This window comes from Rattus rattus, chromosome 12, assembly GCF_011064425.1.
Source record: "Rattus rattus isolate New Zealand chromosome 12, Rrattus_CSIRO_v1, whole genome shotgun sequence".
In the NCBI taxonomy this organism is placed as follows: Eukaryota; Metazoa; Chordata; class Mammalia; order Rodentia; family Muridae; genus Rattus; species Rattus rattus.
This window is the reverse complement of record NC_046165.1, coordinates 83,897,465-83,913,885: the sequence shown is the minus strand read 5'-3', so window position 1 is coordinate 83,913,885 and position 16,421 is coordinate 83,897,465. Positions and strand designations below refer to the sequence as shown.

Sequence of the window (16,421 nt, the reverse complement as noted above, 5' to 3'; positions counted from 1 at the left end):
CTTGGAAATCCACACGGTTTACACTCTGACGACTACGTGCTTTCTCTTAAGTCTGCTGACTCTGTATCACACTGATTGGTATGCTGAACCTACTTTGACTTCTGAGATGAAGCCCACTTGACTATAATATACAATCTTAACATGTTCATGAATTTGATATCAAAGTATTTTGTTGAGAATTTTTGTATGGATGTTCAAAGAAATTTGTCGGTAGTTTCTTTTTTGCTGTGTCCTTACGTGCTTTGATATCAGTATGCTTGTTCTGAACTGATTTGGAAGGGCTCCTTGTATTTTGTGGGTGGGACACAGCAGCGACTCTGCGTGTTCTTGGGCTTTTCTTTGAGGGTAAATCTTTGATTACAGTACAACTTCAATTTCATTATTTGACATAGGGTAAAAAAGAAAACATTATAAGTACTTTAAATAGCAGGGCCTATACTTTACCTTTCTCCTTCCAGATTCATCCTCTAACATACATGTTTTTGTTTTAATTATTGTCCATTTCTTTTATTAAAATAAAAGTTTCGTGAAGACTGACATTTTCCTGACAGCCATTAAGAGGTGCACAGTAAAAATATAAAGCAAGTGAAGGAATAAACACAAGATAAGAATCATTGTGTGAGTTTGCCAAGTGAAAAAAACCCATTTGAAATTTATAAACACATGTTAACACTGAACTTCCTGAGCTAGAAACACAGGCGCTGCACATGCATTTATGAGGAGGGCTACATGTCCTCCTCAACCTGCTTCTACCTCAGACTCGTCACTCAGTTCCACACTGATCACAGTCACCTGCCAACGGCCCTCCCACCGCAGCACGGTCGCGCCCATCAGACCGCACGCCCATCAGACCCGGCTCCTGCCCTCCGGTACCTACTTTCTAGTAGCTCCAGAAACGCCTTAGTCCACCCCAGCTTGCTCTCCAGCACCTCCTCCAGGATTCCTTTGTTACCTGACTCTGCTCTCCTGCTCTAGTTCTCCAGGGCACTGGGATCCATGGTTTTCTGGGCCCACATTCTCCCTATCTGGGACTCCTTCTGAGTACACATGAAGTCTCAAAAGGATGCATAACTGCCTGTTTTGTTATCTCCCTCTCCAGATACTAGAGAAAAAAAGTAACAAATGTCTCCTCCTACCCACTCTCAATTCCGACTTCTCCTCTTCACAAGTGACACCTAACCATCCCGTATGTACACTGCTACCTGCAAGCGAACGCACTGGCTTTCCCCCTCCTTGTGGGGCAGGGTGGGATCCCAATTACAAGGCCTGCTCCTCGGCAACTCAAGGGCCCCCTGGAGCTATCAGTGTCCCTCACTTCTGCATCTCTCGCACTGGCAGCAACCACATCAAACAGTGACTGAGTCAGACCAAAATGAAGAAACTGTCCCTCTATTTCCCCAGGCACTGTACCCATGTCTCCTTCACCGTGGTCTCATTTCTCTATTCATTCTCAAAGCAGACTGTGACACATCCACATGTCCCTCTCCGCTTCTCCTCTAGTTCTTAGAGCCTAACTCTGATGAAGGTCATTAGAAAGCCACCAAAGCCAGAGATCACTCCTCTCACGACTCTGTTCTACAGGATACCACAGGCAACATGTTTTACATCACCACATTCCCTGGCATCTCCCTGGGGACTTCTCCCTCACCCTCCTTTGGTGTGAACTGACCAGAAGCTCAACTGTAACAATCCTAACTGATTCCCTACTGATACTTACTGAAGCAAAGTTACCTTGTTCATATCGTTCTCATTTGATGATGCAGACTTGACCCAAGAGTTCTACTGTAGGAGGCTACATCAAAATTCCAAACAATCCCTCCAGGGCTGACGAACAGCTGCACATGGATGTCCAATAAATGCATCAAAAAATACAGATAGTCTACCAGATCTCCAATGCATGGGCTCCACCATTTCTGAGCTCATTAACCGTACCCTTCAATGTTTCAAGCCCCAAGTATCTGTCTCTGTCATCTACAACCAACTCTACTTACTCATGTAAATGCCAAGTCCCAATTATACCTGGAACCTCTCTGAATGTCCACTGTTATCACCAAACCTCAACCCACACACAACTCACTTGGTGATGCCATCAGTCATCCCACCCTGGACAATCCACACACCATCTAAAAGAGATTTCCACGCAACACAGTCTAGATCAGTCCATTCTGCAAGTGGGTTCCCATTAAACTTATAATCCACCTCAATTCCTTATCTGAGCTTCTGTGATCTGATCCTCTCAGCCTCACTTCTCTTCCATCCTCTCTGTCAGACTCCTCATGGATAACCACTCAGAGACATCCTCCTCCTCCTCCTGGATAACACTTCTTTCTCAACACTATCTCCAGCTCAAATAATAAATCCCCTTGATCAAGGGAAAGTCTCCCTTGATCATATTAACTCAAATCCATTTATTAGCCTTCTTAATTGATTGTGCAGCACTCAGTCCATGAAAATGTGTATTAATTGTGTTTAACATTGCTACAGAGCACGGACTCTTTACTCAATCTCCTACGCCTATCAGAACACTCAGCCCTTATATAGTGGGTGACTCTATAAAAAGACCTGGTTAGTTTAGCTTCCCTGGGAATTACGACTATGCTTTCACAATGGGTCTGTAAGTCTATCTTCAGCTTCTAGCACACAAAAGACTCAAATAATTTGCTTCTCAAACGTTTTGGGGATAAAAGCTAAAGGCACGAAATAAGGCAAAACAGTCAGAACATTCTCAAGGCAGTGTGTAAAGCACTCACAGCATCCCGGAAGGGAGATTTGCATTGTTAGGAAGTCTAATACCAAACCAGCATCCTGCCTACCAATAAGGACCCAAAGTAGACACAGTCATCCTCCGCCAACTGAACAGAGCACTAAGTCCAAATCCTGTAACCGACCAATTTAAAACCGACCCAGACTTAAAAGACAAAAACAAACAAACAAACAAGACAAAACAAAACAAAAAAGCCACAAGATCATCTCAAAGGATTCAGAAAGTCTTTGACATGCCTTCACGAGAGATGTAGGAGAGTGTAGGGTTAGAGCTTTAGCTCACCATTGTAAGGGCTGTGCAAGAAAAACCCAGAGCCAGGAACATCCTAGCCAGGAAGAGCGAGACAATTCCGCTGAAGTCAGGAAGGAGACGGTGTGCCCACCACCAGTTCTTCTCATGACCGCATGTCCATCCACGTCACGGACTAGTGGCAACAGTGAGAAGGAAGGGGGAAGCGTGCAAATAGGCTATTCACAAAGGACATGGTACCATACTAGAGATCCCAAAGTCCTACCGGTAGAAATAAATTTAACAATGCTGCATGATATGGAATCAGCTTGCACATATCAATGGCTTTTCTATTCACCACCAACAAACACATAAGAGGAGGAGATCATGAACATACTTCCATTCATAGTAGTCTCAAAGAAAATAAAATATCTAGGAATAAACATAACCAAGGATATGAAGGACCCTCTACAATAAAAACTTTAAACTTTAAAAGAAAGATATCCTATGCCCATGGATGGACAGAATTAACATTGTAAAAAATGACTATTCTACTAAAACCTATTTATAGATTAAAAGAATCATAATCAAAATTCTAATGTCACAGATATAGAAAAAAAAAACTATCCCAAAACTCAATCCCAAGCAAAAAGAACAGTGTTGGAAGGTTTACAATTTCATAATTTAACATGCATTACAGATTTTTTATATATATATGTATATATACACATATGTATATATATATGGATAGATAGATATAGATATATAGAGACAGACAGACAGACTGACTGACTGACTGTAAGCAAGCAAGCAAGCACTGACACAAAAACAGACATGTAGACCAACGGAACAAAATTAAAGATCAAATAAGCATACATGTAATTTCAGTCACTTAATATTTGATAAAGACGCCAAAAACATACGCTACAGTAAAGAGATCATCTTTAACAAATGGTGTTGAGAAAACTAGATGCCCACATGCAAAAGAAATTATAGCTTTATCTACCATTTTGCATAAACACTAACTCCAAATGGATCAAAGACTTAAACTTGAAGCACTGAAATTGCTAGAAGAAAACATAGGGAGTGCCTTACATAATACAGGAGTAGGAAAGGACTTCCTGAATAGGACTCCGTTTGCCCAAGAATTAAAGGCCAACAACTGACAAGTGGGTCCTCATAAAACAAGAAGGCTTTGCTTCCTCACAATTAATTTCAAACAATCAACTGTATGAAGAGGAAGCCCGTAGAATAAGAAAGAATTTTGCCACCTGTAAATCTGTGTACCAGAATATACAATGAACTCAAAAAAGCAAAGAGTAAAAGGTGCAGGGGTGTGTTAGAAACATGAATAGAGAGTTCTCAAAAGGAAAGAAAAAAGTGGCTAAGAACTATCTCAAAAATTGTTCATCATCCTTCATTAACTGTTGCTGGGATTTCTAACTGGTGCAGCCACTAAGGAAATCAGTGTGGAGAATTCTCAAAGGGCTAAATAAATCTCCCATATGAGCTGGACTTAGCATTTACTCAGCTTATGCATAAAGAATTCAACATCCTATTCCACATTTGCTCAGCCATGCCCATTGCTGCTCTATTCACAACAGCCAGGAAACAGAAACAACCAGAAGTCATGCAAGCAACGACTAGATAGTGAAAAAATATGGTTTACTGTGGAATACTACTCATCTATAAAGAAAATCAAATCATGAACTTTGCAGGTAAATATGCAGAACTAGAAAAGATATCACATTGAGTAAGGGAACTCAGACCCAGAAATGCAAATGCCACATGCTCTCTCTCATCAGGGGCCCCAAACCTTCAAACGTGAGCACATAGCCTACAGTCATTTGCAGAAACCAGGACGACTACCACAAGACCAGTGCTGGGGCGCAATAAAGAGGGAAATACCGAGACACAAGTAGTCTGATCAGGTACATGAGAAACGAGACAGTCTTTAGGAAGGCAGAAGGAGATAATTCAGAAGAAGGTGGAAAGGGAAAAAGGGTTAGCAGGGTGTAAGTGACCTGATAAGGGAAACAGAGAGGCTCTTCAAGGACACGGGAGGGAGCAAAACACTCAAAGAGGATAAAATAACAATTAAGGGTATCTAAAAAATCTGTAAGTAATCACATGATTAACTTCTTACCTAAAAAATTGTATAAACATATGTAATTGTGTGTATAAATATTTTTCTCATCTAAACTGACAATGGTCCTTCTAAGAACCAAAGGCCATCTAACAAAAGCCCCACTACCAGACATGGGAAACTTTCTTCTGTACTGTTGACCAGCACAGTCCAAAAGTCTCCAAAAACATTCAGCCTCTTCCTACTGCCTCCAGAGGTGAGAGGGAGGTCTCTCTCCTGAAGGTACCATGCACTTCAGGAAAAGACACTTCTGACCTGGAACTGAACTGAAAGCCTCCTCCTTGAGGACTCAGCTTTCACAGTGCCAGGATGTGTCATGACAGTTCCCAAAGGAGAGAGGCAACTAACAGTCCTACTCGGCTATGACGTCTATGAACAGTATCAGTGGCCAGCGTGACACAGTAACAGTACTGGTAAGGCAGGGCCACACACACGCCTTGGCAGTAACCAACAACTCTGACTGAACTTACAACACGCACAAGATGGAAATGGCGACTGGGACTGAAAAGCTGGCTAACGACTCAGTGCGAGTCAAGCCGTGGCTACTGTAAGAGAATCTGCAATGACGATTAAATCAGCATAATCTTTACAGCAATCTAAACATCTGTCCCTTTACCCTAAGATCAGTATATCACCCTAGCTTCTCTTTGCAACAGACCGCTGTAAGAAAACCACTGCCAATCAAAGTGCAGTTGTGGAGGCCCGAAGGATATAATCCACAAAACAATCCTGTGTGTGAGGTTCCGTCCTGTGGGATGGCAGGGAGTTGGGAGTTGAGAGAACTGTAAGAACCAGAAGACAAGAGTAATGTCAGAAGCTACAGCCATAAAGTCTCATCAGAATGACCACCTAAACCTGAGCTGAACGAGGGTGAGACCACTGGAAGTGCCAGCGGACGCAGAAAAGCCCACGAGGCATCCTCAACTTTATACAAAGACCTACAGGTCACTGACGAATGCTGGGGGAGGGCAGAGAACAGCAAGTAATTATCAAATCCCAAACAGTTATGAAAACATACATACACATAAACATATGGGCTGAGCAGGTCACATACATATATACACACATACACACATATACACAATCATGCATATGCACACATACATGTATAACATGTATAAGTCTGAGAGGCAGAGAAAGGGAAAGGAGAAATGTAATGAAGACAGACCTCTACAATGATCTGTCACTCTCTATAAATATAGTGATATTTTTCCAACATAATAACACTTCCTATACAGTTCCAAAACAAACAGGGTTAACGAGTGGAGAGCTACTAGAAATAAAATGAAAATTTCCAAGAATTGAAAAGGTAATTTTCTAAACTCCCTACTAGGCAGGAAAAGCCCAGACTCTGCATATACAAAACCACGGCTTTCTTATTTACGCCTCTCAGCCACTCTCCAATGCAGTGCCGATGACTTATCCTGTTGCCTATAATTATTATTTTTCTGCCTGCCCAGAAAAGGGGGTCTGAAAAGCATTCCAGGAAGGAGTCTAAATATGTACAAACTAGAAGCATCCAAGAAAAAAAGAAAGAGTAAACACTCACACCAGGTTTCCTTGTGCATGTCAAGAGTGAAGAGAGACTGAAAAAGGAGGAAGAAATACCACCTTCTACTACTCATTTTTATTTCCCTACCATCGAAGGAAGCATAAGACTCACACTAATTTTCTGCACTCTGGTCAGCATCCTAAGACTGCTGGTTTCCTCATACTGCCTTCATTTTGTCTGTTAAAGCTGGCGATTCACTTCCTGTTGCTTCCTGAGAGCTCTTCTGAGATACCACTTACTGTAGGCAGTATTTCCACTGCGGCCTGCGGCATCACTAACGCCCAAGCAGGCGTTACCGGCATCTGCTTCCGCAGTCAGTGGAGACTTGGTGACGGAAGCCTTGCGACTTTCTTCAAATCACTCCTCTGCTTCAGCTGCGATCTGGACTCAGACTGACCTCTGGAACGGGAGCTCCCAGCACTGCCTCTGTTTACAGGTGATTTTTGCAAGGGCATCATTTGTATTTGTCTTTTCTATGCAGTACCTACTAACCGCACACATTCCCTGAATAGACTTTTGGAGACAAAGATTCAGCACTGAGGCTGTCAAATATTACAGACACTGATCTTGAGAAGTCCTCATGGAAATGAGCAAGATAAAGACAAGGCGGTCATGAGTGTTCCCTGAAGCTGGATCCTTTCAGTCAGGGGCTACTCTGTAGCCCGAAGTGATGACGCTCAGACGTCACGATAGTTTGAAACCAAACACAAATGATGCCAAATTCTACGGATGGGGTTCCCATACTTAGACTAAGGATTTAGTCCAGCTGGTAACGAGCTGCTACAATTCCCTTGCCATACACAGCAGAGAAAGCACAAAGAGAAATAAATCAGATTGCTGAACTCAGCTATACACGGTTAGTGCCTGGACTGCTCGTCTCTTCCCTGTGCTCACTTACACCAACACCTGCTGCACACGATGAATAAACATGTAGCCTTTCTCTCAAAAGGAGAGTAACTCCAACTGTTAAAGTCTACCAATAGCTTCGTTTTCTCCTTAGAGCTTCAATCAGAATATCCTTTAATAATCAGAGGGACACATTCATTAGAACTCCTGCCATAAAGTTTGAATATCAATGTGATTGAAAGCAATCTGGCACTGAGCAGACGTTAGACAGTGAGATTTCCCTTCTCCAACTTCCTTTAGAAGATTTTTTTTAATGGTACAAATCCCAGATGATTTATATTTATTATCTGCTGCAACCTTAGCATTAACTCAATCTTTCTTTTAAAAGCTGATCCTTCCGAGTGCACAGTTCCTACTCCTCAAAAGCTCACCAAGGAAACAGCTTTAGTGGCTCAAAGACACTCTTTGGCTCTTTGCTTTGAGTTTTTGTTGGTTTTAAAATTTAAAAAACAAAGGTTAGGTTGACCTGGTCATGCTCATAAGCAGGCACACATCTGGAATGGGCTCGCACAGCATGGAGGGCAGGCAGATCCAAGGTTGAAGGTTACATGCTTTGAGACCTTGGTGAATTACCTTACAGTTCTGAAACGTTTGTCCTCTGGAAATAGAGAAAATGGTGGTGGAAGAAGTATTACAGTGACAAATATACCGTAAACGTACTCGCCGAGCTGGCCCTCTGCTCACGTGTGTGGGAGCATTGTGAGAGTTGGACATCAGGGAGGGTGTTTGTATGAAAGGAAGTGTCTCGGGGGTCTTACACTGCAAATTACAAAGATGTTATGTCTGAAAATGTCATAATGATGTCCATTGTGTAGTACACCAACTTAAGAAATGTAACAGGAAGAACAAATAAAATAATAAGCTATGGAGGTCACATCCCACAGTGACCCGCACACTGCTCTTTCTTTCCTCCTGACAGAGTTTACAAGAACCTGTCAGAGTAAGTGGAGGGCATGCATGGTTTCCGCAAACTGAGTCACTCAAAGAAGGCTTGGGGATCAGCATGGATTACGCTAGGCGTTATGCATTTTAGCAAGCACAAAAGCATAAGACATTGGGATCTACAAATGTAGTCCACCTTTTTAAAACCAAAACACACTTTTGCTTTTGAATAAAGCCTTGTTATTCATTCCCAAGACAAAACTTGGGCTTCTCTAAGTCAGCTAAAGGACAGAAAGGCTATGAAGAGTTTCAGTGGGGAAAAAAAATCTCACAAAACTTCTGTCCTCCTGCTCCTGGATATCAGGGGCTACTGTAGCAGCAGAACAGCCTAAGCATCCTGTCGTGGCCCGGTGTTCCTGAGAGCCGACCATGGACGTTCTGTTGCTCCGTATGAGTCAACCTGGGAAAGCAATGACACACGGCAAGGGGACACGAGTGTGGAACTGGGCATGTGCTGAATGGTGTCCTTAGCTCACTGTGTGCTGTTTTTATTGTGTGTTAGTCAGAAGAAGGCAACCTGAAAACATAAAAGTAAACAAATAACTTTAATGTAAACAAGACAAGGTTGGGTGTGGCGGCAGGCACTGTTAATCCCCGCACTCAGACGCACAGGCAGTCGGACTTGCTGCTGACGTACATATTCTGACAGTCAAGGCATATGATGAGACCCTGCTTACATTTTTTTAATAAAAAACTAGATTTGACAAGAAAACTTAAGCAAAGTCTTTTCCCTCTTCATATATTTTCTTCTGGTCCAAATTCCTCCAACAGTGAATAATCTCTTGGCTCAGGAATACTGACTTCTACCCTTAACACACAGTCTGACCAGTCATGGTCAGTGGAGGGGTTCACGTTCACCAACCACTGGACTTAGGAAGACAAGGTCAGCGGACTTCTCCCACGATGGACCAGACAGTAAGTAACTGAGATCGTAGGTTGTATCATCTTTGCTGTACCCACCACTTAACGCTTGCTTGCTGTGTGGAGAGCGCAGACGGAGATATAGAACTACATGAGTGCCTGTGGCCACGTCCCAACACAATTTCTTTAGGGAAAATGATACATGAATTTCACATAAACTTCATGTCATGATATCACCTTTGGGCTTTCTTTCAATTGGTTGGCAACATAAAAAGCCATGGACTGTAGTTTGACTAGAACGTCTATGGTGATTAGAGGTAGGAGGAAAACCAGGTGGAGGGGTGCCTGTCTGGCTCTCTTGAGGTTCCTTCTCCCACAGGTGAGTGCGCACCCTACAGCTCCCACAGGTGAGTGGGTGCACACGATACAGCTCCCACAGGTGAGTGCGTACCCTACAGCTCAGCCAGGTAGCTGCTCTTGGTTGCTGCACTGATGCTCACCTGCAGAGGGTGCCTCAAGTGAGGCTCTGGACAGTAAGATCACCTCAGCTCTCCTCAGTGACTCACACACTTGCCCAAGACGACTCAAAGGCAAAGAACACAGACTTCAATGCTACCTGAGCAGGTCTGGTTTAATCTTCACTTGGCATGTAGACTGTAAGGACTGCCACCTGCACAGCCCCTATACACATGGGGGAGATCGGAGGAATGACAACCCCATGCCTCAGAACAAAGGCACAATGCAAAGGCTTCACTTTCCATAACACAAGGAGAAGCCTGAGCATCAGACAAGAATGAAATACTATGAGGCCTGTGACTGCTTCAAAATAATTCACTGTGGGGCAGAGACAAAACAGGACTGAGCCATGGCGCAGTTACTAGAGTCCCATGATGGCTAAAGGAGGCTCACCAAAATATTTTCTTCGTTTTTCTGTGTTTCAAACGATACATAAGAAAACCTTAGTGGTGGGGACCAGATATGAGACTCCGTACAGAAAAGTGAGCTATTTCAGGGAAGGTCTTATGTGTATAATGTGGTGTCCTTAACAGTACTGTAAATAAACACCTATCCATTTTCAGTTCACTAACCACAAACCATTTTTCCCTACTAGAAAAGAAAAAGGTTGTGTGCTGGACAGTTTTACCAACTTGACACGAGCTAAAATCATCTAAGAGGAGGGAACCTCATTTAAGGAAACGCCTCCCCAAGATCTGGCTATCAGCAAGCCTATGGGGCACTTTCTCAGTGATCAATTGGGGACTGTCCAGTCTATAGAGGGTGGTGACATCCTTGGGCTGAGGAAGTCATGAGGAGCAAACATGGCTTCTGTATCAGTCGCACCTTCTTGCTCCTGTCCCAATTGAGCTCCTGTCCTGGCTTCCTCTGAGGATGAAGTGTGATGTAGAAGTGTAGCCCAGGCCTCTCCTCCTCCAGCTGCTTTGGTCATGGTGCTCCAGCACAGCAAGAGTAACCTAACGGTAGCCTTGACTAAGACGGTACTGCTGAGATAACCGGAGAGAGACCAAGCCCCTCGCCGGCTGACCTTCAAAACATAAACACCTAGCTGGCCACGGCACCAGCTAACCTCTTTCCACCGAGCTCGACGGCATTCCTGTTACTTAGATAAAGGCATCACCCATCAAAGCAAGGGTCACCATTTTGGGTTGCTAGAGTGCTACTGGGCACCAAAATCTGAGCAAAGCAAACACTGACAGCCTCAGGCCTCTCCCAGAGACAAACGGTCCAGCCATGCCCCAGGCACTCCACAGCAGTGTCCTTCAATCTTCCCAGAAGTCCCAGCCATTCTAATGTTTTAGCAAATGTTCACTGAGCCCAACAGTGCACAGAAGCTGCCTTCGTCGACAATGTCTCTGGCCCAGGAACGCACGTAATAAAGAGCTATCCCATAATGCATACTCTCGGAGCGGTCGAGTGGATTCCGTGATGCTGCGGCTTATATTTCAAAGCAAATGACGAGCGCAGCACCATGTTGCTGATCCCCGCCATGACACAGGACTATTTAACGTGTTCATCCTTTGAGTCTCCCTATGGGCCTAGACATTAATATCAAATTCCTAATTCACACCCATTAATTCCGTTTAAACATAAACTTTGGTCAATTTCACAAATAAAGAATTTGAAAAATTTTAAGTAGAATTTTAATTTAAAACTTTTAAGAGGGGGTTGGGAATTTAGCTCAGTGGTAGAGCGCTTGCCTAGCAAGCGGAAGGCCCAGCTCCAGAAAAAAAAGAAAAGGAAGAAAAAAAAAAAACTTTTAAGAGAAACATAACTTATCTTTGAAGTCTGATTATTAAAAACTCAAACTTTATTATCAACCTTAGCTCAACAGAGTCCACAATGCCACGACTGATACTGAAAGTTATAAAGGTGAGCAGTGTGAAATCGGGATGCAGATGAGCAATGGGCTAATCTCTGAAGGGTGACCGACTGACTGGCCACCCTGACACTCTCCATGTACTAGGAAGATGAGAGACGATACACTGCCTAACCCAGGAGCAATGCTATCTCCACCCACCTTTACTGTTCCACACTCCTTCCGCAGCACTAATTTTGGGATATGAAGGAACTGGCTAAAGCAAGTTACAGAGAAAAGAGAAAACCACAAGAGCATCTAACTTCGAAGTTTTGAGCTTTGCCACTGAGAATCCAGGGAAAGTGGCTTCGGCCACCTGCCCTAGGGAGTAGGATATACATATTTTCATACTTCCAGAACTCTGATCCCTAGAAGCCCACTCAAGGGTCCTAAGCTGAAAGGATGACAAAAAGCAATTTGCAAATCAGTTCTAACATTGCCAGGAGCTGGAAGGGTCAACGATGTCACCGTGCAACAAGTCACTTCACATTATATAATTTATTCAACCTCTACAGCAACCTTGGGAAATAGTACTATCATCTCCCATTTGATCTCAGAGAGATCAAAAACAAATTTCATACCCCATGTTTACTAATTCTCTGGCTAATAAATCACAAGTTGAAGAATTAAAGAATCGGGGTCTTTATATTCCTAAAGATCTTCATAATGGAGAATTCCTTCCTCACTTTTAGTATTTCATTAATATCATCAAATTATATACATATTTCTTCTCAATTTAACTTCATTGACGAGAGAAATACATATAGATTTAATTCCCAAACGTCACTGGCTGGTGGAAGACAGTCTTAACTAAAGACAATGGTGAGTGAGTCCTACCAGTGTTAAGAGAACATACAGATCTGACTCATTGTTTCGCTTTTCAGGATGGCATGTGGGTGTGTTTGAAGCATACATGTATGTAGAAGACAGAAGTCAACCTCAGATACTACATCAGTTCCCCTGGAGCCAGCCACCTTGCTGTTTGAGACATGGTCTCTCACTAACCTGGAGCACATCAAGAAGATGAGCTTGGCTGGCTTGCTCGGTGTCTCTGTCTGTCTGTCTGTCTGTCCATCTGTCCATCCCTCCCTCCCTCCCTCCCTCCCTCCAGCAGTGGGATTAAGAGCATGTGACCCTCTTGTACAGTCAAGGTGGCCTCGGTCTTTGAAGCTTGGACTTTTCAGTAACAAATGAAGAACTGACCGACCTAAAACTTCAGTCTTTACTCAAATACGAAAGCATAAGCTCCAAACAGCCTGACAGCCGCAACAACCTTTAAATGGGGAAAGCGGCTTTAAGAAGATGTAAGGGGCAGGGTGGTTCGGCTGACTGGAGAGATGGATGGCTCAGCCATCTCACTGCTCTTCCAGAGGACCAGGGTTCAAATCCCAACACCCACATGGCAGCTCACGACTCTCACACTGACATGCATGCAGACAAAACACCAGTGCACATAAAATAAAGGTAAATAAAAGAAAAATTAAAAAAAAATTAAAGATGTAAGCCAGGTAGAGTAGGACACACCTTTAACTCCAACAGTCTGGAACTCTGGAGGCATAGGCAGGGAGGGCTCTAATAAGTTCCAGGCTAGCTGGAGATCTATACAGTGAGTTACAGAACAGCCAGAGTTACACAGGGGGACCCTGCCAAAAACAACAACAACAACAACAAAAATCACCCAAACCAATCTCTAACAAACTTTTATAGACTGATAATACAAGTAGGCTCATGACTCCCTTGGCCTTAGGTATGAGACCTTAGATCTTTATGGAAAATCTGCTAAGGACCCCGTTCCCATTAGAAAACATCAAACAGAACAGAAATGGGTTCGGCCGCTAAATGTTCTTGAGTCTCCGAGATCAGGGCATTCGGGGAAACACGTACATCTTCTACATGGGAATTACCAACAATCGGCAGCCTGTGTTCAGAGACTTCGGAGCCTTTTAAGGGACTCTGCCCACAGCAGGAATAAGAACTAGGAGCGAGATCAGGACCTCTACAGCTCCACTCTAACACTTCCTACCAGAGTTGCCACTGAGTGATCTTAATTTTTCAAGCCCAGGCGGACTGCCAAGTCACCACTAAAACCGGACTAACAACTGATTTTTCCTATTGCAACATCACCAAGTCCTGTGCTTACCCTCTTTCCTCTCCCTCAAACAGCAATCCTCACCAAGAATCAACTCATTTGCCCTACGATCTGTTCCAACCAGATGCACTCACAGGGCTGCCGTCAGTATTATTACTCTTCTGGGCAACACCAACAGACCCGGGGCCAGCTGAAAAAGCCCAATCAGGGAGAAGGAAGAAAAGGTGAGGGCTAAAGAGAGCTAAAGCCTGCAGCCGTGACTGTGAGGCCAGCACAAGTAGTGAGCCCGTCATGGATTTGGAAACCCAGCTGCCAAAGTTCTGCTTCTTGAGCCCTGAACAAAAACTCTGCCAAAACAAACGGCTACAGGTGAGAAGCTAAGTTGCATGGGCATATGTAAACTCAGTACTCTGAATCCCAAACTTGACTCAAGGCCACGGCCTTTCTCACCACAGACTGCCCAGGTCAAAAGTCATAGAAAAGGCTACTGCCAAAGACAACTCTAAGTTTCCAGATCCCTAACTGACTTTCATTGATAGCATACCTTTAGCTCAACTAATCAGTAGACTTTGATTGACTATAGTTAGTAAAGTTCTAGATTCGTAACCCCTTATCTGGCAAAGCCAACAATCACACAAATCCTGAGTGTACTCCTTGCTTATGACAATCTTTTGGTAGCATCCTAAACATTTGCTTTAAATCCCATACAAACACGAGTAGAGAGAGGTTAAAATACTTTCAGTCCTAAATTTCAAATTCTCGTCATGGTGGTGCATGCCTTTAATCCCAGCACTCAAGAGGCAGAGGCTGGCAGATGTCTCAGTTCGAAACCAGCCTGGTCTACAAAGCACGTTCCAGGTCAGTCAAGGCTCCACAGAAAAACCCTACCTCAAAAGGCCAAAATAATAAAATAGTAATAATTCAAAATTCACCCTCTTTGCCTTAAGAAAACCTGGCTGGTCAAGGCTCCTGCACACAGCAACCTCAGAAAGGCAGGACTTTGCAATCCTTTCAACTCTTTCCTTCCCTGGTGCTTTTCCCTGCCTGTTTCCTAAGCCCATCACTTTGAATTGCTGTTCTGGCTTCCAGAAAGGATCCAGGTCCCTGTCCATTACAAAGAGCCGCTAGAAATCAGATTTTCCCCCCAAATGTTCTGTCCACCCCCTTCCCTCCTTTTCAGCAGCATCCTCAAAGCGGCAAGCAGAGAAGGTGGGCTGAAGCAACAAGAAAACTTCCCCAAGGTTGGGTACAAATTCCACCAGGGGGGCTGGACTCACCTTCCCGACAGAGCCCCATGACTTCGCGGTTTTTCCCAAACTCCTTGAAACTTTCATCCAATTCGGTCCCTAGGAGATATACACACACAGGAGGAGGGGAGAGGCAGGTCAGTGGCCAGGAGTGTGACGCACGCTCACGCACGCACAGGGTAGGTGTGGGCACCTCCGCGAGCGTTCCATAACCCAGCAAAAGATAGCATCTCTGACCCCCGAGGGGGCGGGTCACAGGACACGGCGCGGGGGGAGGGGAGCGGGGCCGGAGAAGGGGGTTGGCGGGGGGCGTGGGGAACCTGGAGGCGTGGGGAACCGGGAGGCGTGGACACTTACCATCCTTCCCAGGAAGTTTGGAAGCTTCCACCCACAGATTCCACGACTGTCCCAGCATCGCTTCGGGACTGGGCAGGGGCCTGCGCTCCCCCACCGTCGCCATGGCGGCGGCCGAGGTAGTGGCGGCCCCGGTGCCGCCGTCCTCCGGCCGTGGGCGCCGCGGCGGCGGGTGCTGCCGCTGGAGCTGCAGAGGCTGTGGCTGCTGCTGCTGCCGGGCGGCTGCTCCGCCCGCCGCGGCGCGCGGCTCCCCCTGACGTCATCCGCGGCCCGCTCCGACATTCTTTCCGCCCTACAATGTAACAAAAGGGGAAAAAGAGTGGCGCGGGGGCCGCTTTTAAGGAGGCTCCGCGGAGTTCCGGCGGCGTGCGCGGCCCGTAGGCCGGCGGTGCTGACAGCCCCAGCCCCCGCCGCCGCCCCGCTCGGGCGCAAAGTCCGCGGCGCGGCTGGCTTTCGCTTTCGCCTCCCGCGGCCCTTTGTAGGGCGCCGGCTGCGGCCGCCACTGCGGCGCTGGCCGCCCGGCCTGGCCCGCCTGGGCAGGCCAGCGCCTGGAGCCGACCTGCTGTGACCTCAGGCCCGCCCGCGCCCCGGCCCGCGGCTGCCCACCCTGCGGGCGCTCGCATCCCGGCCCGGCCCGCAGCCCCGCTCCTTCCTTCCGTCCGCGCGTCCGTCCGAGCGGCGGCGCCCGGCCGGCTCCCTTAAGCGGAGGCGCCTCCTGTCGCCTCCTCCCCCTCGCCGGTCCCTCCCTCTCTGCTCGCTCCGGCGAAGTTTGCACGTCAAGCCCCCGGAGTGGAGCCAGGGCGAAGTCGGAAACGCAGCCACCTATGGAAGAGCCTGCCGGTCGGCCCCGGCGCAGCGACGAAAGCGTCGCCCAGGCCCTCCCTCCGGAGCCCCGGCACCAGCGCTTCGCTCTGGGCTCGCAGGCGGCTGCACAGTAGCTGGAGCATGAATGGGAAGC

The 16,421-nt window shown here is 45.8% G+C and overlaps 1 protein-coding gene across 1 annotated transcript in view; it reads right to left on the bottom strand.

The window, feature by feature from the left end:
* Positions 1-16,173, bottom strand: part of Atxn7 (ataxin 7) — a 90,106-nt gene extending 73,933 nt beyond the window's left edge. Inside the window, 3 exon segments of the mRNA XM_032917276.1 lie at positions 15,140-15,208; positions 15,467-15,718; positions 15,721-16,173. Of these exon segments, the coding sequence (XP_032773167.1) occupies positions 15,140-15,208; positions 15,467-15,718; positions 15,721-15,745 (346 nt within the window). The 5' untranslated portion in view covers positions 15,746-16,173.
* Positions 16,174-16,421: the final 248 nt, after the last annotated feature.